This window comes from Pygocentrus nattereri, chromosome 1, assembly GCF_015220715.1.
Source record: "Pygocentrus nattereri isolate fPygNat1 chromosome 1, fPygNat1.pri, whole genome shotgun sequence".
Classification (NCBI taxonomy): domain Eukaryota; kingdom Metazoa; phylum Chordata; class Actinopteri; order Characiformes; family Serrasalmidae; genus Pygocentrus; species Pygocentrus nattereri.
The window spans coordinates 25,602,285-25,626,123 of NC_051211.1; the positions used below are offsets into that span (position 1 = coordinate 25,602,285).

Here is a 23,839-nt window from a genome sequence, read left to right on the forward strand (position 1 = left end):
CTATAAAATGGGAACAAGTCATTAAACCGACTTCCGTCATGTAAGGTCATAAAATATTTTTTCCAAAGTGAATCGATAGACACGAGTACCGGTAGTCATTATCAATAAACATGCATATTGTGTAATTTGTGATATATTCTTGAGTCATGTATTTTAAATGATGTCGTTCGGGCCGTTCCAGGTTCGTCTCAAAACGACAACCATAGTTTCATAATATGACACACATACATATATACATGACATTATTTATATATATATATATATATATATATATATATATATATATATATATATATATATATATAACCTACTTACATAAATTCCTGTTCTGTACTTATGCAATACCTTCACCATTCCTCAAGTGATTTAATAACCTGGGAAAGGCCAGGGAAGTCGGTTCTTTGTCACAACCAGCATTCTTCATTTATTCTGTTCTTTATTACAGTATGTAATAAATAAGGCATCTAAATGTGAAACCTAAATGACAAAAAATAAAATTAAATAAATAAACAAACACATCCCAAACCGCCTTCTGTTTTCCTGAGATCCTCAATACAATCTACCTGTAACGTTACACCCCTACCCATCCCTCCCTTCCGACCCCACCTTCGTCAGTGCAGTGGGTGGGACAAAGGCGGCTTGTGTTGTGTCATGTCCGTTGGGTTTGATTTGACCAATGGAGCGTCAGCGTAAACAGCGGTAAAACATTTAAAATTCTAACGGCTGCGATCGCCCTGAGATCAGTGCATCGCTGGAAGACCCGTGAGTCGGTGGTGAGTTCAGGAATAATTACTGTAAAGCAAGATTTCATCATCATAGCGCGGAAAAGACGTCGTTCACAGACATTTCTAGTTAACTATTTACTAAAAACCTTTCGTAAAATCTGTGGTACTAACCTAGACGACAGCGTCAATTTAGCATCATTCAATTGACTGCGTAGCTGGCTGGTTCATGTTTGTCATGATGACTGCGTTAGCTAGGGTTACTAGCTAGTTAACCTAGTTAGGTACTGACGTGCCTGACTAACTCTACTAACTAGCTAACGCTAGGTTAACTAACTAACGTTAGGTAGGTTATCATTTCGTGAAAAGTTAACGGTTAGCGTTACAGGCTGTGTTAGATAGGTTAGGTTAAGTAAGCTAAGCACTTATTTTGGTATTTGCAAAACAACCACTGACTTGGCTAACCTATCTTAGCTAGATTATCTTATCCGACATCTTCTGCGTTGATTTATGTTCCTCTAATGTCAACTTCGTTTGTTTTAAGAACAGTCGGACCTGGTAAATGAACAAAGAGGTGAGTAACGTTATTAATTCTTTGACGTTCATCAGCTCACGTTAAATCGTTTCCCTGCCTAAAATAATGTGTTAAAACTAACGTCACCATATTATTCTTTGTGCCTTTATTATCTTTCTAACGATTGATTTAGTTAACCTACCTAACGTTAGTTTTAACCATCGAAGCGCATTGACCCTTAATTCTCCTATTATGTTACGGGTCAAATTGACCCGTTTCAAAGTTTGAAGATCTAGGGAAAATAGTTAAAAGTATTTTTTTTTTCAGCATGAAACGTCTTCTGCTTGCCTTAAATAGTGTAATCATCATAATATGAAAATGGTTCATCTCATATATTTGTAACCACCCCCTGCATGTTTATATCACATAGATAGTGTTTGGGTCAATATGACCCAGCAGTCAAACTGGAGGTAAAAAGGTGTCAAAAATGTCAGAGTATTTCTTTCTTTGCAACTGTGAGACATATTTCACCCCAATCACACACACACACACACAGAGAGGTGCAGATGTTATGACTTTTACGGAAACCATTTATGTTCTCGCGGGTAAACTCCACCCACATTCAGTGGACACTAAACAGGGGAGGGGCAGAATATAAAAGATGCTCTGCATGGGAGTACACCCAACATTACACTGTCAAGCAGACCAGACCTTTACAAAATGAGCAGCTGAAGCAAAAGGATGACAGTCCAGGAGGCTCTGGAAGTCATCGTTGATCATGACAGTGAAATAGAGGAGGATCTGTCTGAAGACGAAGACTATCTTGAGCTAAATTCTGATTCTGTTGATTCTGATTTTGAACCGGATGAGGGAGTTGCTATTCCTATTCCTCCAAGCAAGACATTCGTGTCAAAAAATGGTGAAATACAGTGGTCTTCATCCCCAAATATGCGTCAGGCAAAACTGTCTGCAGAAAACATAATAAAGACAGTGCCAGGGCTCACTAGGATGGCAGTGAGTTGTGTACTGACATCAAGGCAGCCTTTGAGCTGGTCATGCCAGATTCAATACAAAAAAAATCATTCTGGAAACGATAAATCTAGAAGGGAGGCGTGTTTTAGGGGAGAAGTGGAAGGAGCTGGACAAAACACATTTAGTTGCATATTTGGGGCTCCTCATCCTGGCGGGGGTCTATAAGTTGAAGGATGAATTGACAGCCGTTCTGTGGGATGCGGAGACAGGCAGGGCTATATTTCGAGCCACGATGTCTCTGGAGACTTTTCATATTTTCTCCAGAGTAATTTGATTTGATAAACGAGAGACAAGCTGGCAGCTATTAGGACAGTGTGGGACAAGTGGGTAGAGCGACTTCCACTACTCTACAACCCAAGCCCTAATATCACAGTGGATGAAAGGCTGGTGCCAGGTCTGCAGGCCATCTGACGATGTCAAGACAAGCATGACCTGTGTGAAATGTGCAAAATTCATTTGCACAAAGCACAGTGTGATGACCTGTCACTCGTGTGCTGTGTAGATGTACAGATGCACACACACGTTCATCTTGCGATTGCTTGTTGTATTGCAATTTTGTTCATTTCTGATTCATAGTGCATGAATGTAAAACCATTGTGTTTATGTTGGCGTTTCAAAAGTAATAAAGTAGTAAATATTGGTAGAATAATTAGTAATGGAGTTAGTAATTAAATATTCAAACTGCTTGTTAGGATTTTTTGGTTTCAGGCATCTTTTGGGTAATTAAACATGTACTGGGTCAAATTGACCCGGGAACACCATGGCTGTTCCTGACAAATGAACATAACAGGAGGGTTAACGTCCGGGTAAAGTCTCTGCTGCCGTCTTGGTGTGACGAGGTTGCCTGTGTAATATGTTGGTTGTTACGCTGCTAACGTAGGTTAGCTAATCTAGTTGCTAAATTTTGTCGGTTTGTTCTGCCCAAAATGGCATTAAATGGCATGGACTATCATGACCATGATAAACGAGATCTACTACTACCCTAGCATTAGTATATTGGTGTTGCTGTTCTGCTGAGAAATCTCCAACTTGGTCATGTGAAATGACAGGTTCCCAGTCCTTTTATAGTGGTCCTTAGCGAATAACCCGTAGCAACGGAACGCTAAGAAATGCAGTAATTTTGAGTGCGATAGAATAAAATGGGATGGATAAGTTTACTTCATAAAATGTCAAGTTACTGTAGGTACAGGTTCGATGTAACGTTACCTAAAAAACCAGCAGCGTCGTGTGTCTGGAGTCGAGTAGAGAAGTACATGGGAAGTTCCCTGCATTGTTCAGGATAATGTTTACTTGTCCTCTGCATGATGCAAGTGTGTATGTGTCTGATTGGTTACACTCTTAGACTAGACTATAACTGTAAGGTAACTTTCTTTCAAGCTTTATCTGTTTTGTGGCTTTGTACAAGAAGGCACCTGATGTAGATAGAACTGTTTCACCTATCCTCATTTGTCTAGTTGTATCTGTGGTGATGTGAGCAGAGTCACGGTGGATGCACTAATTTTAAAGTGTGACGCAAGAATGCCGCTGTACAAAATGCACAACACATTGTAGTGTGAACTAATCTGTACTTGTACAGTTCATTTTAAGCTTTAACATTATTGGGTATGAATGATTGTTGTAATGTCAGTGATTTAATGTTTCCTTTTCAGAATATAATGTCCCGTTTACCGGTCATGTCCGGAAAACGGCCTCACTCCAGTATCGCGGATGGAGAGCATCAGCAGCCTACACTGGTATGGCTTTGTGTTCTTCAACTGCACTTGGACAACCATATCTATGTAAACACAAACAATTATGAATCTTCTTGATGTTTTAATTGTAATTTTAATCTTTTTTTATCTGTGTCTAAAAGAAATTACGTAAGGTTGAGGGAGGGACTTCTCAAAAACTCCGACCTGCTGCCAGTGTGGCGCCCCCCAGACGTCCTGTGCCAGCCAAAGCAGCCAGTAAGTGATGAGCCAACAAGCTGTGGTAGTTATTTATGAGAGTTGGCTTTAAAGTATGCGTGCACACCCTTATGCTTTTAGGAATGTGTAATGTAATGTTTAATCTGTAGAATTCAATCTAGGCATTCCATTGGTTTTGCAATGTTTAAAAACTTGAGTACAAGATGTCGTTGTCAGCAGTTCTACTTCCTCCTGCTCCAATACATTAAGGTGTAGAATTCTTACTCTTGTTTGTCTCACAGCCAAGCCTCTTCGTCCAACTGGAGCGGTGACTCTGGCAGCAGCCCCCTCAAGAGGTCAGTTATGTCTTGCTTGTTTCTGTGGATGGCATGCTACGTTTCTGATTAAACACATTCAAACATTTCTGAGTGCAGGCCTGGGTGATATTGTCAATGCCTGTATTAATATCTCGGTCACATTATGATTTTTGGTTTCAGTGTACTAATTGATAGCAAGCTTATGAATTGCTTTCTATTCCATTAACAGCATTATAAAATCATACTTGAGCGAGTTCCTCTGAATTTTAACCATAATGATGTACAATTCCAATGATGTTGGGACTTTGTGTAAATCATAAATAAAAACAGAATACGATGATTTGCAAATCCTTTTCAACCTATATTCATTTGAATACAAGACAAGATATTTAATGTTCAAACGGATAAAATTTATTGTTTTCTGCAAATATTCACTCATTTTGAATTTGATGCCTGCAACACGTTCCAAAGAAGTTGGGACAGGGGCATGTTTACCACTGTGTTACATCACCTTTCCTTTTAACAACACTCTAAGCATTTGGGAACTAATTGGGACACTAGGACACTAATTGTTGAAGCTTTGTAGGTGGAATTCTTTCCCATTCCTGCATGATGTACAACTTCAGTTGCTCAACAGTCCGAGGCCTCCGTTGTCGTATTTTGTGCTTCATAATTCGCCACACATTTTCAATGGGAGACAGGTCTGAACTGCAGGCAGGCCAGTCTAGTACCTGCACTCTTTTACTATGAAGCCACACTGTTGTAACACGTGCAGAATGTGGCTTGTCATTGTCTTGCTGAAATAAGCAGGACGTCCCTGAAAAAGACGTTGCTTGGATGGCAACATATGTTGCTCCAAAACCTGTATTCAATGTTGGTTTTCTGCCTTGCCGCTTACTTGCAGAGATTTCTCCAGATTCTCAGAATCTTTTGATGATCTTATGGACTGTAGATGATGAAATCCCTAAATTCCTTGCAATTGCACGTTGAGAAACGTTGTTCTTAGTGTTGGACTATTTGCTCACGCAGTCGTTCACAAAGTGGTGAACCTCGCCCCATCCTTGCTTGTGAACGACTGAGCATTTCAGGGATGCTCCCTTTATACCCAATCATGACACTCACCTGTTTCCAGTTAACCTGTTCACCTGTGGAATGTTCCCAACAGGTGTTTTTTGAGCATTCCTCAACTTTCCCAGTCTTTTCTTGCCCCTGTCCCAACTTCTTTGGAACATGTTGCAGGCATCAAATTCAAAATGAGTGAATTTTTGCAAAAAACAATAAACAAACTTTGAACGTTAAATATCTTGTCTTTTGTAGTGTATTCAATTGAATATATGTTAAAGGATTTGCAAATCATCATATTCAGTTTTTATTTGTTTTACACAACGTCCCAACTTCATTGGAATTGGGGTTATAGGACTGGCAGGTTAATTAGTTGTATTAACAGCTGCTTTTGGGAGCATAAAAAAAAAAATCTGAGTCTTGTTCAGAGAAATTCACTGAAATAGAAAAGTTCAGTGTCCCAAAGCAGTCAAATCTGCAGAGGATTTTGTTTGTACTGTAATTTACGTTGTCATGTTTTCTCTCCGTGAGTAGTATTAATTTTTATTAATTTGTTGCTTTAAATATTTAAATAATCATTTTGTGTGTAGGCCTCCCTCCAGATTAGGGATGACTTATGGAAACGCCTCATTTTTAATTATGGCGGCGGCTAAAAGCTTGCTCTGCTGATTTCACTTTAAATCCAGTTGCAAATTGCAAGATTCCTCCTCCCCCTCCTCCAAAAAAGAAAGTTTGGTGTTTTTAGACATGTTAGTCTTCTGTTCTTAGAAACAGTTTTTGATACTTTGAGCTGACATGTCTCTGTAAATGATTGGATTATAACTTGTTTTCCTGTGTTAGGTAACATGAAAAAGTCATCTGCAGCTGCAGCAGTTGCTAAAGGTAGGATCTGTCTTTGAACGGTAAATACTTGGGGACTAGTAGTATCTGCTTGCTATTAACTTTGTAGGTCTGACTATTTGGGCTAAACCTTAGTTTTGAGATGAAGAAAGGGGCTAGCGTTCATTACTCTTGCATTCTTTTTGTGACATTCCACTCCTCATCCACAGGTGTTGGCACATCAAGAAGACCAGGATGGGACTTGAAGGGGAAAGTCAGCGACATGGAGAACAAAATCCAGAACTACCAGAGCCGAATTAAGTCTGTTAACCAGGAAAATGAGAGCCTCAAAGATTGCTTTGCAAAAGTGCAAAAAAACGAGGCTGAGATTCAAGTGGAAAACAGAAGATTAAAGCAACGTCTAAGGTATGTCAGAGTACATTTTGAAATTATATTGATCATTGTTTTTTGTAATTTGGCTATCGGATCAATACTCTTACTTATTCAAAATTTTCCCTGAATATCTACTTTTCAGGGAGCTTGAGGAGGAGCTGGCTAAGCTAGCAACAGTGAAATTTGACCTGGAGAAAACTTCTGAAGAGAGAGATGGCCTGCAGAAAGACCTGAAGAAGCTATCAGATGAACACAACGTTTTACAGAGTCTCAGACATGACCTAGAAACAGAGCTCCACAATATGCAGGCATGTCTCTGTCATACCTAAGTAACGAGTACACTTTATAAAATGTAGAGTAATATCTAACTTTTCTAAAGTATACATAGCTAAAATGTGTTGTAGGTAAGAATGGTTTGTTTCCATTTCACTTCTGTCAATGAAAATGGAGCTCATGGATCTTAATTACTAGGTGTACATTCTATTTCAGAGCCAACTCTCGGTTCAGACCTCTGCTCTAGGCCGCTGTCAGGACAGTTTGCGGGAGAGTCAGGAGGCTGTAAAAAGCTTGGAGCAGATAGTGGCACGGCAACAGGATGACCTCCACTATGGAGAAATGGAACGCAGGAAACTCCACAACACCATCCAGGAGTTGAAGGTGAGCTGAAGATGGACAACTTCATACAGAAAGAGTTCCAGAATGTTTGTATGGATTAGTACTTGTACAAATACCTTGATCCTGAGCATAACTTTAACCAAGAAGTAAACAGTAAGCTATTGATGAACTTGATAGAAATGGTTAGATGCACTGGCAAGCCAAACTCATCAAAGGGGGCTTAGGTTCATTTTCAGTGTTCATAATTTTATTTTTGGGTTGTGTTAAAAATAGACTTATGTGCTGTAATGTTCCATAAACACATTTTTCTCATACTGTGCTTCTCTGTTCACCTCATCTCTGAACTTCTGTGTCTAAATGAGCCTTCCTCAGAATGCCCCCAGTGTGCTCTGATTGGTCCGTTTGCTCACTTATTCTTATTGGTCAACCACCAGGGCAACATCCTTCTACAAGTTCTGTCCATACACTGCTGTTGCTGTTCTTACAGGTTTTACTGTATCAGTTTGAGCCAAAGTCTGATCATCAAAGTCAGGTCGGACAAGTTGATGGACCTGAGCCGCCTTTCACAAGCAAGACTAGAGCAGGATTTTTCAGAGTGGGAAACTTTATTTCACTTTATGGCTCTCTTGTGAGGGTGTGCTATACTTGCCAAAGGCAGGCTGTAAGGATAGGAAAGGAAAAACCAGAGAAGCACAATAGGTCCCCTTTAACAAGGCAGTATGTCATAAGTAATGCTCACATCACCAGGTTTTCTAACTAATACTAACCATACTCTAAAAGACTGAAGTCTGACACACTCTCACATCTTTGTCACAGTTTTTAGTCCTAGACTATGATTTTGCAAAGACTGGGGATTTTGTAGGGTCACTACTTGCAAGAGTGCAACTAAATTTTGAGATTTGCCATCATGCACTTGGTGGAAATTTACAAGCAAAGAAACCCTTTTCCTTCATCACTCTTTAGTAGTGCAAATACGTTGTCTGGGCAGGTAAAGATCTGGGGCTCAGTCCAGTTCCCTGTAATATTGTGGCAGATAATCACCCAGTATTTTTATTTTTTTTTTAACTAACCTGTAAAATGTGCATTTCTTAATTTAACAACGATTTACACATCAACAAAACATGCAGTGATTCAGCATTCCTGACTGAGTTATAAACTAAACCATAAAAAAAAAAAATGGATAATGGGGGAGAAAACGCTTCTTCAGACTTGGTGAACTTGAAATATTAAAACAGATTACATATAAGTTACGATGATTTGTGTTAAAGAACACGTTTGTAATTTACAGAGATTTCAGGCATGCATGCATTTTCTCCCTTGCACTCTATAGTGTCGCACACATTTGCTCGCCTATTCTCTCACACGCACCCCTGGCACATCGCTATTTGCATGAGCCAAGACTTAAAACTTGTGACAGTATTAAGTGATTGATTTTGTCGTAACGTCAAGATGGGGAAAAAGACTGACCTTAAACAGCCACCCTGACCACCTTTCACTAAATGATTGAATTCTAGCGAGACTCATGATTTTATTCCAGAATTGTACATTTTTCTGCAACAGTGAAATCATTTAAAGTCGTTTGGTGTAAGGCTGGCATTTCATTTTGAACAGCATAGTTCATGAGGAATGTACTACAGTTTAAATATTGGTTGGTAACATAATGCATGGTAAAGACTTTTTTTCTTCTGTGTATCCTTATTTTTAGTCATGTTTTCTCAGGGTAACATCAGAGTATTCTGCAGGGTCCGCCCTCTGCTTCTCAACAAGGAAGTGAGCATTCCACACATTCAGCTGCCTGCTCATGATGACAAGTCGCTAACGCTTGCAAAAATGGAAGAGGTAAACATTTCAATAAACATTCATGTGTAGAAAAATCTTTTTAGGCCCAGAGGGCCAAATGTTGGCTTTTGAAAAGGGGAACCGGTTCTGTGTTCATATTTTAAAGTGCAGCATTTGTCTCTTAGTCCCACGTAGGACGCGCCACTGACATGCAGAAAAGCTACAATTTCAACTTTGACCGGGTGTTTGGGCCACGCAGCTCCCAGAGCGAGGTGTTTGAGGAGATATCCCTTTTGGTGCAGTCAGCTCTAGATGGCTACAATGTCTGTTGCTTTGCATACGGACAGACAGGCAGTGGCAAGACTTTTACAATGGAAGGAGAGGACATGGATGAACTGCGAGGAGTCATCCCTCGAGCTGTCCAGCAGATTTTCAAGTGTGCCAAGTTGCTTGGCGAGCAAGGCTGGCAGGTAATGGTGCGAGCATGTTTGGGTATAGTCAAGTCAGCTTGATAAAGTCCCCAAATTTCTTCTACCACAATCCCTCTTCATTCTCTGTTTCTGAAAATGAGATTACATGAATCAGATTTATTGACTGCAGTTCAAGCGACAGAACTTGCAGTATTTGTCTTGACTCTGAAAAATGTAACTGTTTTGTCCCTGTTTATTTGAAGTACACTTTTACAGCCAGCTTTGTTGAAATTTACAATGAAACCTTGCGGGATCTACTCTACACGGGCAAACCCAACAAGAGGCCAGAACATGAGATTAGGAAGACTTCAAACAATGAAGTAACAGTCACCAATCTGACCTACCAAAGAGTCAACACAGAGGATGAGGTACTTGCTGTCTTCTACTGGCATAATGTAATATCTCTGACTACTACATATAAACACAGCAAGCACTTTTATTGGGAACACATGTACACTTGCTCATTCATGCAGTTATATAATTAGCCAATCGTGTGACAGCAGTGCATTGCGTAAGATCATGTAGATACAGGAAACACCCACATCAGAACAGGCTCGTTTGAGCATTTCTGTAGCTGGCATTTTCATATGTCTTTAGAGTTATGTACTCAAAACGGTGCAATAAAAAAATAAGGACAGAAACACATTGATGAAGTCAACTGAGATTGGCCAGACTGGTTCAAACCAACAGAAATGCTCCAGTCAGTCTTAACAGTATAATTTCATTGAACAGAAAAGCATGTACACACATTTAATCACACACAATGTGTATATGTAAAAAAAAAAAAAAAAATCTCACTGTTGTCGGAACAAAACCTTGTATCTCCGAAACTGTAACTTTACAGGAGAGGGGAAAAAACCTGCTTTACCTTTTAATGTAACTGAATGGGACGGGACATTCTTCAGATTCATTTTAGGGAATTTCTTTGGGTCCATTCATCATTAAATTTATATATAATCAGTTGATAAATTATGCTGGTCTAAACAGTTGTTTCCATACTCTAACATGATTGAGTTTAGTCTCAGTCACTGGATGTAAAGCTAGAACACTCATGCTAGAGTAAGGAAGACTAAACTGCATTCAGGAGATTACCTTGGCTAGACCAAACCTTCATACTTCTGCTAACATTTTACTATGTCTCTGCTGTAGGAACTGTTTTTAAATGATTGAAATGCCCTGGTTGTTTGGAAAAGTCATACATCACTGACATGCTTTAAAAATGTTAATTGTATTATAGCTACCAAATGTCCTAAATTATTTTAATGATTTACTAATAAGTCTTGGAGTATGCTGCTGTAATGTTCGTTTTTTTTTTTTTGTTTTTTTGTTTTTTATTTTGCTTAAATCTCAGGTTTGCAACTTGATCATTTTGGCAAACCAGAATAGGTCCACTGCCCGGACAAACATGAATGACCATTCCTCCCGCTCCCATTCCATTTTCCAGTTGGACATTGAGGGAGCAAACGTTGGCCGAGGCACCAAGTGCAAGTGTAAGCATTAAAAATTGTCCCATGAGAAGATGATCTATAATCCATTTTTTCTCAACTTTTAGTGGAAGAATTTGAATGGAGTGTCATGATTATTTAGAAACTTGTTTACTGTCTTAAATTGAGTTTTTCTGTGGTCCGTATAATACGAAAATGAATCACTTTAGCAGGGCAGCATGTCAAAAGAAGATTTTGTTAGTGTTCAGCATGTTCTAGTATCTAGTTCTGAACCCTGTTCCATTTAATATGCCTATGTCCCCTTGGCCTTGCTATTTCCCCTCAAATCCCTACTCCATCGTCAGGGCTTTTTCATTACTTTATTAGCTCAAGTGAAGCCCTCGTAAGAGTGAGGGACTAGGTAAATGCTACGGTTCAAAGATGAATTGTTACGGTGTCAAAGTTGCAGTTTGAAAGGGTGAAATTTTCAAATTGCCAAAGCTTTTAATTATCCAGGGTTTCTGCAGATCCTTAAAAGCTGTTATAAAGTCTTAAAATAGATACTGAACATTTCAGGTCTGAATGTCTTGTGTTTTGCTATTAGAGATGTGAAATTGAGGGACATCCAGGCATAATTTAAGGAATCAGGTATCAGCAAAAATAAACTGAATCCCTTTGCATCCACTTAGGATTTTTGTTTTTGTGCTGTTTATTTTAGTATTGCTGAAAACATTGAACATTAAATTCTAAACCTTGTGCCTCAGTGGTTGCGTTCACCTTTTCTGGTTTAAAACTTATGCTTGCAGAATGTTAGCTTGTTCAAAGGTGAAAGAAGAGAGCAGCTCCTGCATACGCGTTCTACAAAATACATACTCTTCTACAAAATCTGAGCCTCTCCCTCTTTTGAAATAAAGGCTTAGCACTAAGGTTTGGGAAAGCTTTACCTTCAGTCTCTGGCATGTGTTTCAGCCTCCCTGTGTCTGGTGGACTTGGCTGGCAGTGAGAGGGTCCAGAAGAGCCAGTCTCAAGGAGAACGATTTAAGGAGATGACCGCCATAAATTCTTCTCTCACCAATTTGGGCATTGTGATCACTGCTCTGGCCAACAAGGTCTGCTTGAGAAACTTCAGAGCAGTGTTACTCATGTTTTTCTTTAAAATACAAGTGATGAGTATAAAATTAACTTGTTCCTTTTGGTTTTCTGTAGGAGAGTTTTGTGCCATATCGCAACTCTAAGCTTACCTACCTTCTTCAGGGATGTCTTGGCGGAAATAGCAAGACGTGAGTTGACGTGAAACCTTGGTCAAGCGTAACTTATTGTGTTGTTCAGAATAAAGATGAAAATGAGCAGTTAGTCCTTTGGAGCAGAGCTTTTATTTACCACACAAACCCAGTAATGTAATAATTATGTATGTAGTGCTTTATACTTGGGACTGCTATATCAATTGTTGATGGTTTTATTTATCTTTAGTTTGATGTTTGTAAACATTTCACCGGAAGAAGACAGCTTCAATGAATCACTCAATTCACTTCGCTTTGCCAGCAAGGTTGGTGTTACTCTAAAAATGGCTCTTACTGGAATAGCCTGATCATTGATTCCCCTCCTTCCTCATCTGACTTTAGAACATCTTCTAAATGTTTGGAAGTCTAGACATTTATTGATGCCAGATTAATTACTTTTTTTTTTTAATTTTGTTAATGTTTTCTGTATACCGTTACAGGTGAATGACTGTGTTATTGGGACAGCCACTGCCAATCGGAAGTAGCCCCATCTTCAATTCCCCTTAATGATCTTCTGCGAGCTTTTTTACTTTCATTATTTCCAATGTTCGTTTTGTAGATTGTCTTGGAATTTTAAATACTTCATATTAAGAACATCCAATATTTTAATCCATTTATCACTGCATTTTAATCAGTATTTTTAAAGCATAATAAAGTTGTGTAGTTGAATTATTGTCCTGTTTGTTTTGTGGAGGTACCATGTCACCTAAAACTACAGAAATCCGTTGTTGTGGTTGTGTTGTTTCAGCGGTCTAAACAGAGGTTGTGTGTAACTGGGCGATAATATCCAAGATTAAATGTAATTACAGGCGGTGCACTGCCTCATTGTACTGGCATGCATTTTAGTATACCACTGGACTGTAACAGCACATCGTTTCAGCCTGTTTTTAAGATGGCTCAGTGAACACCCAAATGCATGGCTAATACGTTTTGTTTAGTCTGTTTGGAGCCTATTTCCATATCGATCAGAAGCGCCAAGAGGATTATTCGTGTTTAAAAACGGCGGAACCCGTAACGGGTTAGTCCTGTGTTTAGGGCCAGCGGAAGGTCAAATAAGCGCGCTGCACGATTGACTAGTTGGCCACAACTTCAATAACTGACCCGCGCCTGTCTGAACGAGCAGCCTCTCAAACCTCCCATTACTTCTGACGCCTATTCATTCTTTGATAAGGCGAGTTTGTCACGATTCTTGTGTTTATTGTAACGTTAGCGTATGTATTCATATAAACAAATACAATCTAAACGAGATGTTATGGTAAGCTTATAGTATGCCTCTGTTGCATTGGATGCAGGAGAACTGCATAAAGAATGAAACTTACTGAAAAGTTAGAATTGCATTAGTGTTTCCTTTATAGTCTGACAAAGTGGCCACTAACACGGTTAAATATGGTTTACTCGCATTTCAATGTGTGTTTAATATTTCGGATTGCGTTGAATTTTGACCGCAATAACTTCGTGTATTTCAAGACGCGAGTCTCGAGCAGAATTCCTGAAGTCTCGCCTGCATTACTGTTGCCATGACAACACCGTCTGACAGGCAATTTCCTCGCACCACATTTTCAGTCGGCCAAGTCTGGCTGTCTGGGATTTCTTAAAGGCAACGAGCAGGCATCCGTATCTCTGTAGGCAAAGCTAATCGAGCAGTTGATTCTACTGCTCCACCATTTTCCTGAAACGTTACACAGACCGCGAGGAAATGGAGATCGCTCTGTATGAATATTCCCGTTTCAGTGCCTGAAAGCTATTTTTCGGGGGTAAGACCTGTCGCCCAATCAGACGTTTGATTTGCATACCAGAAACACTAAACGGCTAGCTTGTAGCTTGCTAGCTTCGCACATAAGCATTGTTGACAGGGCCAAACGTGCATGAATCAGTGTTTGCGTGCAGCTGTAAGACTCCTGGATGCCATGGTCACTGGCTGAAGCAAAGCAGTGCTTTTATTAAGCTTGATAGCATTTTGCAGCCTATCACTGGCCGCGTCAGCCACGGCAGTGCAGTGTGCAGCAGTCCAAGTAAGCAGCTAGCTGGTCGACTAGCTGCGTAGCTAGATGAAGTTGTGTCTGTGGATTTAAGCCACGGGATCCCGAGCCCGTACAGCTGGCTCTGCACCCTGCACATCTGCGTTTTCTTTCTCCGTCAGTGGACAGAAGGTTTTATGGATTTTATTTTGGTTTTCAGCTGCTTAGACTGACTAGTTGATTCTAAGAAGCGAACTGTAGGCTGGTGAGACTGAACACCTGTGGGCTTTGCACATGTACCCGATCATGTAGGCTGCTTGAATGCAGATCAGAATGCAGACAGCAGGTCAGAAAAGTGTTGAGATACTTTCCAGAGCTGGTTGACCCAGCCAGCTGCTGCTGCGTGCTACAGAACGGGTAAGCAAGACCGTCGCAGGCAGTGCCAGTTTAATCAGCGCAGCATCAGACCTGCCGTGTTTTCGATCGTTCGTAGAGGCACTTCGGACGTTTAAACACGGCTTTCAAGGAGCAGCGCTACACATGTTGCAGACATACTTTCGTCCAAAGCAAGTAATCCTTAAACAGCCGTTCTGTGCTAAAAGGAGGGCTGATATGGACCTGCAGACGAAACTCTCTTCATGCCTCTTTTGTATTGAACGAACTTGTTTGAGACTTCATTATAAGTTATTTATGCAGTGCAAATATTGCAGCATGTTTTAAATGAAGCATGCCAACTCTAATCCAAACATTCAGTTTCTTCAACGGACCAGAATTTCCAGTTGGTTGTGTAAAAACATAACGTTTCTGGCTTTTGAGTAATGACAAGACAAGGTTAATATCCCAGGCAAAATTCTAATTAAAATGAAATTAGCAATTTTCAAGTAAATGTTGGCTCAAAATCAAAATAAAGGTTCAGCAATGACAATTCAAGTGTTAATATTGGCATTTCAGTTGCACAGAGACTTGCACGTTTTATGATTTAAATGTAAAACTGGAAAATAATTTTTTTCTGAACAGCAAGGATATATTTTATGCGCTTATGAAAAATATGGTACTATTATTATTAAGTTATAATGTACTTTATGCCTTTGCTCTCTTTAATAAGGACATTGAAAATGTCCTTATTAAAAACAACATTATGCAGGAAAGAAGGCAAATATAACATTTAAAAACAGAATTAGCACCTTTCCTCTTTGCGATTGCATATTCTTGGCCTTGGCACTGATTTTGTTGCAATATCAGGTAAAGAGGCAAGGCCATACTGTTGAGGTCTGTGCATGGAACATGTTACTACACAAAATGTGACAATTTAAATGACATTGTAGTTACATGAAAGTTGTTAAGTATAAAAACTTTAATGTAACTACAAATGGACGGCAATGGAGTGACGGCATTCCTTGAAAGATTTCTTGTATAAGTTAATAATTAAAAAAAACACATAACATTTCTTTTAACAGCACAAATGCAGCTGAATGAGACAGTCTAGATGTTGCTGAGGGGCAGAGGGACATCACAGGAGATAAAAATTTAATGTTTAATATCTCAAAAAGTGCCAGAAATTATTCAATGGCACAAACAAACGCAAATGAATATTAGCGTTTTTTATTTCATATGTGACCACATGGGGTGACAGCCACACAGAGGTTTAAACACAGAACGTAGTCCAGTGTGTTCAGTTTTTGTCAAATGTACCTGTTCTGTAGCTAGAATTGTTCTTTCTTTCTTCTTGTAGGTATGCAGTCAACAACCGTGGAGAACAGTTGTGATGGCACCTCTGGGGTGGCTACTGGGGCAATGGTGCAAGTGTGCTTCCCCAACGTGCAAGCATCTGTGCTAGACAGCCTTAACCGACAGCGTGAGGATGGACAGCTGTGTGACCTTTCCATACATGTGCAGGGGCAGGTGTTCAAAGCCCATCGCTGTGTATTAGCTGCATCCTCACCTTACTTCCATGACCAGGTGTGTCTTTTTCTGACACTTTAGCCTCATAGTGCTTTTTGGCAGAGGTCATTAATTCCGATCTCTGCTCTGTAATATACATCTCTGCTGTGTAATATACAAACCTAAACTGGTAATTAATTTTAAGTTGAAATAGGAAAATCACTGCAGTGCTGTACTCTTGTCTCCCTGGTAGCTGAACCTCTTTATCCTCTCAACTGCTAGTTAGCACTCAGAAGTCGTTTTGCTTACGTAATTGAATGAAAATATAGAAAACTCATTCCATTTACTCTTGTGTTAAATGTTGTCAGGCTCCATCTCTGGCCACCTGTGAATGTGCTTTGAGTGATCTTGGCTGTGTTTACACACAGTGAAATCCGATTACTGAACATGCATGTTGATGCAAGGTGTAAAAAGCTTTACAGCATTTAACACTAGATCTAACAAGTAGAGCCTAAATGCTAACTATGTGTCTGTGCTTGACAGGTGCTACTGAAAAATATGTCCACAGTGTCCATCCCAGCTGTTATGGACCCACTAGCTTTTGAAAGTGTTCTCAGCTGTGCCTACACTGGACAGCTGCGAATGCTGCGTGAAGACATTGTTAACTACCTCACTGTAGGAAGCGTGCTCCAGATGTGGCACATTGTGGACAAATGTACAGAACTGCTCAAAGAGGGCAGGGGAGGATCCAGTGGGCCGCAGGATGTTAGTGCTGCCCCAGAGAACGCTAGATGCAGCAGCAGCGCTAACAAGGATGCCTATGGAGATGAAGGGGACACTCAGTCTATGGTGCAACCTCCTAACCATCCCTCGCTGAGTGAAAGTCAGTCTCCTAGCAGCACAAATTACTTCAGTCCCAAAGATGCTAATTTTGGTGGGGCTGTGGTAACTACTGGTGCAGCAGGAGATGGAGGCGTACATTCGACTCCTAACTATTGCATGCCATCCGGTCGAGAGGAGACTTTCTTAATTGAAGAAGAGGATGAGGAAGATGACGATGAGCTTTTGTATCCCAGGAAACAAGAACGAGGGAGCAGCAGGAGAAAGAAGTCTATCCCTGTCTCTGATCAAGAAATGGGGGAGAGTGACAGTTTTGGGGTTTCGTCCTACCAAGATGGTGAGTCATCCCCACCCCAAAAGCGCCCCACATATAGTCAACCAAGCATTATGCCCCGGAAGCAGTGGGTGGTTGTAAAAACTGAGCGCTCCAGGGATGATGATCTCATTGTAGTTTCGGGAGAAGAAGGAGGCGACGATGAAGAGGAGAGGGAGTTAGAGATTGCCAAGGAGAGAGAGAGAGAGAGAACATTTAATATTTCTAATGTCAGGACCCTCTCAGCAGACCTCAGCAGCAGGGAAGAAATGGAAGCACACGTAAGTCACCAAGTTCTCTAAGTTTGCGTTTACTTTACTTAACTATTTTAGCAATCGATTCTAATAGCTCATGATTTCACAGGTTGACTTCTGCCAGTCTTCTGAGGACTACCTCAAGTTTGAAAGTGGTTTAATGGACCAGGCATCATCACAGCACCCACTTGAAAACTCCAGCCAGAATAGTAGTCGGGCAGTGTCTGCCTTACTGGGTTCAGTTCAGTCAGCTGCTGCCAGAGCCCAGCTCTTCCCACTGGACATGCAAGGCAATCAGATTCTTCTGTATAATCAGGCCACTCTTGATTCTTCTCCTCCATTAGGTGTTTCAGGAGGTTTGTCTGGAGTGTCTTTGAAAGGAAATGTGGAGCATGGAGCAGTCCACTTGTCCGGGCAGAGTGGAATAGACGGTGGATTAGAGGGCTTAGATGGCAATGGAAGTGGCAATTCAGGCAAAGTCTTCATGTGCCATTGTGGCAAAAGGTTTACCCACAAGAGTATGCGAGACCGTCATATCAACATGCATCTGGACCTGCGGCCTTTCCACTGTCCAGTCTGTGCTAAGAAGTTCAAGATGAAGCATCACCTCACAGAGCACATGAAGACACACACAGGTTTGAAGCCCTATGACTGCCATGGCTGTGGGAAAAAGTTCATGTGGCGTGATAGCTTTATGAGGCATCGCTCCCACTGTGAGAGGCGCAATGGGATCAACGGTACTAGTGAGGCACGAGGATCAGAAGGGTCAGTGATCTCCCCTCCACATCACCTTCAGCACCAACCTTCAGGCAATGAAGGTACTCAAGGAAATGTTGCTGGTAGAAGTGGAATCCCAGTTTTGTCTCCACATCACTCAAGTACTGGTAATAGCGGAGTCCCTTGTTTGACAATGGCTGTACCTGGTCCTCTTTTAGGGCTAAACCCCCAAAGTGGGATGTATGGTCTTGGTTCTGGTGTTCTTGGGGTAGGGGTAAGTCATGTTGGATGTGGGGAAGAGGTTAGTGAAGTTAGTGTTGGTGAAAGCAGCATCACTTAAGCTACTATGTGAGAGCGTTAAGCAATTTCTTGCGTCTCCATTCCTTAAGTGGAAGTGTTACCTTATAATTCTCAACAAATTCAGAGGGACCATGTGTACAGTCTGACTATTCTAACACTTACAGTCTTATGTGTTCTAGTGCATGTGCCATATGATGAGATTAGGAAAGAGTCCTTATCAAGTAACCATTGTTAGAGCACTTATATACACATAGTAAGAGATGTTTAAAGTAGACTGCTATGGTGGTTATCAGAATTCAGAATAACATTATTCTGATCTGGAATAATGCCAGCCACTGTTGCACACAACCTGCCTCAATAGTACAAGATGTTTGTTCACACTCATTTCAAAGTGCCATACATTCCAGTAGCTAGTGTTATGATGATATATGATAGATAACTTAGTATGTTTTGACCATAAAATTTTACAGACAAAATGTTGGCCATATATGTAGTGTAGAACCTTCTCTTTCCAGTTCGCCTAAGCTATGTTAAAGGCTGCCTCTTAAATAATTGCAGAAATGTGCAGCCTGTATGTTTGGATAGATAATTGTTAAATGTTAAGACTAATGAATTTATCATCTCAAACGTTTTAAAGGATGCACATTGCTGTACCCTGTATTTATTTGGTATTCTCAGAGTTACTAGGGTGCATTAAATGTTTAGTTTTTCTTTGGATTGTGTGCATTTTCTTTAAAATCGAAATTGAAGAGAATCGTTCTAGGCTTTCTCAGTGCCAAGACTTTGGCCCCTTTGCAACACATGATCTTTATTAAAACCAAACAAGGCTAAATCAGTTTAAGTACGGGTTAAGTTATGATTGAGCAAAGCTCTACTTGCTCAGCAAAGCACAACAACAAACATGCAATCTATGCAAAACTGCATTGGCAGAAGAAAGGCGAGTTTTAAACATTGGCTAGCTGCTGAAAAATACAGACAGAGTTGTTGCAGTTGAGTTCCTGGTGTCTGTCTTTCATTGGATTGAGGTTGTTTTCTGTATTGGATTCTGTAATTCTGTAAAAGGTGACTGTAGAAATGAACTCACTCAATACAAAAGGAGACTTGGCTTTGACAGTTGGTCCTTGCTGCTGAAAGCTAGTCATTACATAACTCTGCCTTCAAACAGCATGACTTAATCCTCAGAATAGTGCTAGCCTCATTTAAGATGCTGATATGATGATGATCACATGAACTTTAACTGGAAAGAGGAAGTTATTGCTCAAAAGGAGACCTGTAGAGTTGCACGCAATATTGCATATAAAGACAACTGATTCTGTTTTTGAAGCTTGATTTTAACACTTTAATTCCCCTTCAACAAATTTAACATTCTTTCATAATCACACATGTTGAAGTTGCTTTGCTTGCAAACCTTAGCGTTTTGCAGGCTAGTGAAAAATGACTATATGAAAACAGTTTATTTTTATTCTGAAAGAGTGAAAGGTAAAGGTACACAAGATATTTTGCACAATATATTAAGTAACATCTTGCATTTCAGATCTTGTTGATGTGAGTTTTTCCAACTGAGGGAATGTGGTGACCTAACAATAAAACAGTATGCCCAAAATAAGTTTGGAACCATTATGCTCACATAGTACGTCCTCAGCTGTTTAAATACTTGACTTAAATACAGGGCTCTGTTAGATTATAATTAGTCCAGCACTAGACTCTGTAGGCAACACTGGTTCTGATTTTGATTACAAGGCTTGCCTTCCATGAAGGCTGTAGAATTGGTTTGCCATGTTTTGAAATGGACCTGTAGAGCTTTAAAAGAAAGAAATGTGGAGGATGGTCCCTTGTGTTTAAAAAAAAAAAAAAAAATCTAATTGTTTAATTCACACAATTTATTTTCCATGTCATGGAGATTTTTTAACTAGTGAAGATCCATTATGTGTGAGAGAAGAATGGACCTTTTGGTATGGAAATGGAAAAATGGAAACTTCAAGCTAATTTCTAATTTAAGCATAAACTAAGGGGCTCTTAAAAGACAAAAATATTTTAGAGATTGTCATTGGCATCTGCATTGAACTGATTTTCTGTCCAGGGTTTGGTTTAATCAGTTCCTGGGAAAACTAGTCTAATTTAGTCTAGCCTTAGATGTCTTTAAATGGAAAAAAAGAATAGTGGCATATAGAATATTTAAATAAAATGCTAGCAATCAGACTGCCTCTCATCAGTTGAAAATGTTCTGATGCTGAACTGGTGTAAGCAGTCACCAGCTCAAAGTAAACAATGTTGGCCGCAAAGACCAGATACCTCAAACCTCGTCACGTTTTTTTTTCCTACTGCAGCTGTATTTACATTACAGTTGTTGTGGTTGAGTTGCTAACAGAATATGAATTTTGTTACACGCTTATTTGTAAACATGCTACTAGCAGCAGACCAAACTGCTCATTTCTAATTTAGATCCAGTAGATCAATGTTGTCAGTAAAACCTACATGAAAAAAGAAATAAACACTAACTGTTGCAGTGACCTCAAATCATAGTCGTCCTTCTTTCTGTTCTATTAAAATTATATGCAGTATATGTTCGGGCACTACAAGCTACCAGAACAGGTTCTGTGTGCATAGATTGGCTAGGATTCTACGCTGAAACTGAAACAAACTGTAGAGGGATAGAACATGCCATAAAATATGATTTATGTTATTTTGATACTCACTAAAACATTCAGTGACCCCTCGTGCCCTTTGGATGTGGACATTGTTATCACTCTCATCAGGATAAAACTTTTCTATCATAGAACAATGGTGATCAGTCATAACTTTGTAGTGAGCTTCCCTGAATGAGAAGAGGACTCATAACAGCATAACAGATCCACTGGACCCCCTGACTAAAGGGTGAGGTATTTAGACTCTTCTGTTGTCTTTACTGTAGATCTAACCGCAAACATCAGTCACTGTTCCTACTGCAACTCTAGCCAGGTGAGCCATCTCTTGCTATCCATGCTGAAATAATGAATGGTCTTTCATAAACTTTGAAATGTTTTCTACTTGCCTCTTGGTCCAAAACCAAGATCAACTGGGCCTGCTCAACATTTTTATTTATTCCACAGAGCATAGCAGCATGTTAATTCTTTTCATTTTTCACCTACCTATATGCAGGAAGAAATACATGAGTGGGAAAACACAGTGAGCACAGATGCTTCCAGTAGGTACTGCAATTAAGCATTTAAAACCCACGTTTCCAGCATTAATATTATTTCCTACCATGCTCTGTGGTATGTATAAACAGAGCACATCCAGCAGACCTTGGTTTTTGGCAGTGGTTCGGTGGCTGTTTTATGCTGAGGGAACATTTTATTGGCATGGTTTTGGTCCACTGGTCCTCTTAGAGGGAAGGTCACTGCAAGTCAATACAAAGTTATTCTGAATGATCACCAAGCACTTTATTTAAAACACTATACCAGTTCTGGTTGGGAAGATGATGGAAACATTCCTTTGAGATTCTGGTCCAGGTTGTCATCGTGCAATTCCTGCAGATTTTTTACGTTTCGCTTTCATGCTGCAAATCTCCCATTCTACCACATCCCGAAGTTGTTCTACAGGATCCGGTGACCGAATGGCCACTGAAGAACACTGGAGTCATTGTCATGTTCGTGAAACCAGTTTGAAATGACTTTTGCGTTGTGACATGGTGCATTATCATGCTGGAAGTAGATATTAGAAGAAAACTGTGGCCTTGAAAGGATGCATGTGTTACAATACTCAAATAGGCTGTGGCGATGACTGGTATTAACACGTCCGTGCCTTAGAATGAGGTCATTCTCAGCACTGCAGTGACACTAACGTGTTGGTGTGTGTTGCTCTGGTAAGAGTGGATTAGTCAGCAGCGTTTATACACCACCATCACGTTAGTGTCACTGCAGTGCTGAGAATGAACCGCCACCCGAATAATACCTGTTGTGTAGTGGTCCTGCTCTTCAATGGAGAGCTAACAAAGTACAAAGAGAAACAGACTGACTACGTTTTTGGACCTTTATTGTAGGACCACAAAAGGAGATGTACTTAATGAAATGGCTGGTCGGTGTGTGTTACCGTGTTGTGTCTTGTGCATTTTCAATTCTCCATTCTACAGTATATCATGTAATTCATGGGATCACCAATGAAATGAATTCTCACAGCATCCAAAATAAAAAAGAGAATTACAAAGCATTTCTCAAGGTTTTGAGAAGCTGGGGAAATGCAGCTTTCTGATGTGTAGTGTATGCTGTAGATGGCTACCGTGTTTGAATCAAAGCTCCAAGAGAACCTGATGCGTAGTGTTACAGAAACTGGAAGCTCTACCCATCTGTGCAGCTGCTGCTGTATCTGATCATCAGGTAAACCTTTTGGATGTTTTTATAGGCCTTTCTGGATCAGTGCACGATGCAAGGATCCTTCGCACAATACTCTATCAGCAGGTAACATGATCCTTGGTGATGGTTGCTAGGTCCCACTCCTGGATCATGGAGACTTCAGCTCCTAAATGCAAACCTGTAATCTTACCTCAATTTGCTTTCTTTTGCCAAGCTGAATTATACTCAAGATTTTTTTATACTAATCTTCAACTCTGTCTTGGAACTTACCTTGTATTTCTTTTTAGGTTGTGCCACTTTTTCCTGTAGCCCCAATTCCAAAGGATAGTCCTATAAATAAGCAGGCAAAATCAATTTGGGGTTTTAAGCTTTGTTAGAGAATTGGTAAAGAGATTGAAAGAACCAACAATATTCAATTAAAATTTTAGCCAAATAAGTAAAGTGCTTAACCACACAAGCATATTACTTCTACTTACTTGCAAGTTGTGACTAGCAAATGTTACATTTTATACTATAGTATGAAATAAGTATGCATGATTGACTAATTGGTGTCCGATGGTATGTGCAAAGAGCCTGTGTGGCTGCAGATTTTATGATTGTTTTTCCTGATTAAGGCGAATCGGGTGAGCTCCTGCTTGTTTCCACTGAAAACCTGGAGCTACAGCCACTATTTCTGCGTAAGATTGGACACCCCTCATCTAACTGGTGAACCATCAACCTAACTTTCTTACGTCCTAGTTGACAAAACAGAGTTTTTCTCCCTGGTGAACAGCTTCTCTCTCTATACTACCCTTTATGAATGCTTCAATGGCTGATCTGGTCCCTGAAAGAGTGGGAAAAAACTTGTGTATAAGAACACAGAGAACTAAATAACCTGCTATCTAGCAAGTTACAGAAATGGCATCATATAACCCTCATTATTCTACCAAATT

The 23,839-nt window shown here is 40.0% G+C and overlaps 2 protein-coding genes across 7 annotated transcripts; both read left to right on the top strand.

The window, feature by feature from the left end:
• The first annotated feature begins 19 nt into the window (after positions 1 to 19).
• On the top strand, positions 20 to 12,982 carry kifc1 (kinesin family member C1). 4 transcript variants are annotated; one of them, XM_017708485.2, is made up of 17 exons: positions 692 to 773; positions 1,272 to 1,296; positions 3,918 to 4,001; positions 4,121 to 4,214; positions 4,457 to 4,510; positions 6,374 to 6,415; positions 6,583 to 6,778; positions 6,888 to 7,053; positions 7,235 to 7,402; positions 9,080 to 9,199; positions 9,325 to 9,609; positions 9,813 to 9,977; positions 10,961 to 11,099; positions 12,003 to 12,142; positions 12,240 to 12,313; positions 12,504 to 12,579; positions 12,754 to 12,982. In XM_017708485.2, exons 2-17 carry the CDS (start codon positions 1,285 to 1,287, stop codon positions 12,796 to 12,798), a joined length of 1,860 nt encoding a protein of 619 aa, XP_017563974.1. In that variant the 5' UTR covers positions 692 to 773; positions 1,272 to 1,284; the 3' UTR covers positions 12,799 to 12,982. The 4 variants fall into 4 exon arrangements, with proteins under 4 accessions (XP_037395586.1, XP_017563974.1, XP_037395582.1 ...); XM_017708486.2 differs by having other exon boundaries at positions 731 to 773; positions 1,267 to 1,296; XM_037539689.1 differs by lacking the exons at positions 692 to 773; positions 1,272 to 1,296 and adding an exon at positions 20 to 40.
• A 935-nt stretch (positions 12,983 to 13,917) lies between these two features.
• On the top strand, positions 13,918 to 21,093 carry zbtb22b (zinc finger and BTB domain containing 22b). Of its 3 annotated transcripts, none has more exons than XM_017708482.2 (4): positions 13,918 to 14,067; positions 16,004 to 16,230; positions 16,696 to 17,586; positions 17,669 to 21,093. In XM_017708482.2, the coding sequence occupies exons 2-4, from the start codon at positions 16,006 to 16,008 to the stop codon at positions 18,614 to 18,616; spliced, it is 2,064 nt and encodes a 687-aa protein (XP_017563971.1). In that variant the 5' UTR covers positions 13,918 to 14,067; positions 16,004 to 16,005; the 3' UTR covers positions 18,617 to 21,093. The 3 variants fall into 3 exon arrangements, with proteins under 3 accessions (XP_017563971.1, XP_017563973.1, XP_017563972.1); XM_017708484.2 differs by lacking the exon at positions 13,918 to 14,067 and adding an exon at positions 14,362 to 14,463; XM_017708483.2 differs by lacking the exon at positions 13,918 to 14,067 and adding an exon at positions 14,518 to 14,688.
• The last annotated feature ends 2,746 nt before the right edge of the window (positions 21,094 to 23,839 follow it).

Excerpts from the sequence above, each read along its gene's own strand:
- kifc1 (XM_017708485.2), top strand. Across the intron at positions 7,054-7,234 it reads CAGAGCTCCACAATATGCAG|AGCCAACTCTCGGTTCAGAC; the intron begins GCATGTCTCTGT and ends ATTCTATTTCAG. Across the intron at positions 12,143-12,239 it reads TCACTGCTCTGGCCAACAAG|GAGAGTTTTGTGCCATATCG; the intron begins GTCTGCTTGAGA and ends GGTTTTCTGTAG.
- zbtb22b (XM_017708482.2), top strand. The coding sequence starts at position 16,006 with ATGCAGTCAACAACCGTGGAGAACAGTTGTGATGGCACCTCTGGGGTG. Across the intron at positions 16,231-16,695 it reads CACCTTACTTCCATGACCAG|GTGCTACTGAAAAATATGTC; the intron begins GTGTGTCTTTTT and ends TGTGCTTGACAG. Across the intron at positions 17,587-17,668 it reads GGGAAGAAATGGAAGCACAC|GTTGACTTCTGCCAGTCTTC; the intron begins GTAAGTCACCAA and ends ATGATTTCACAG.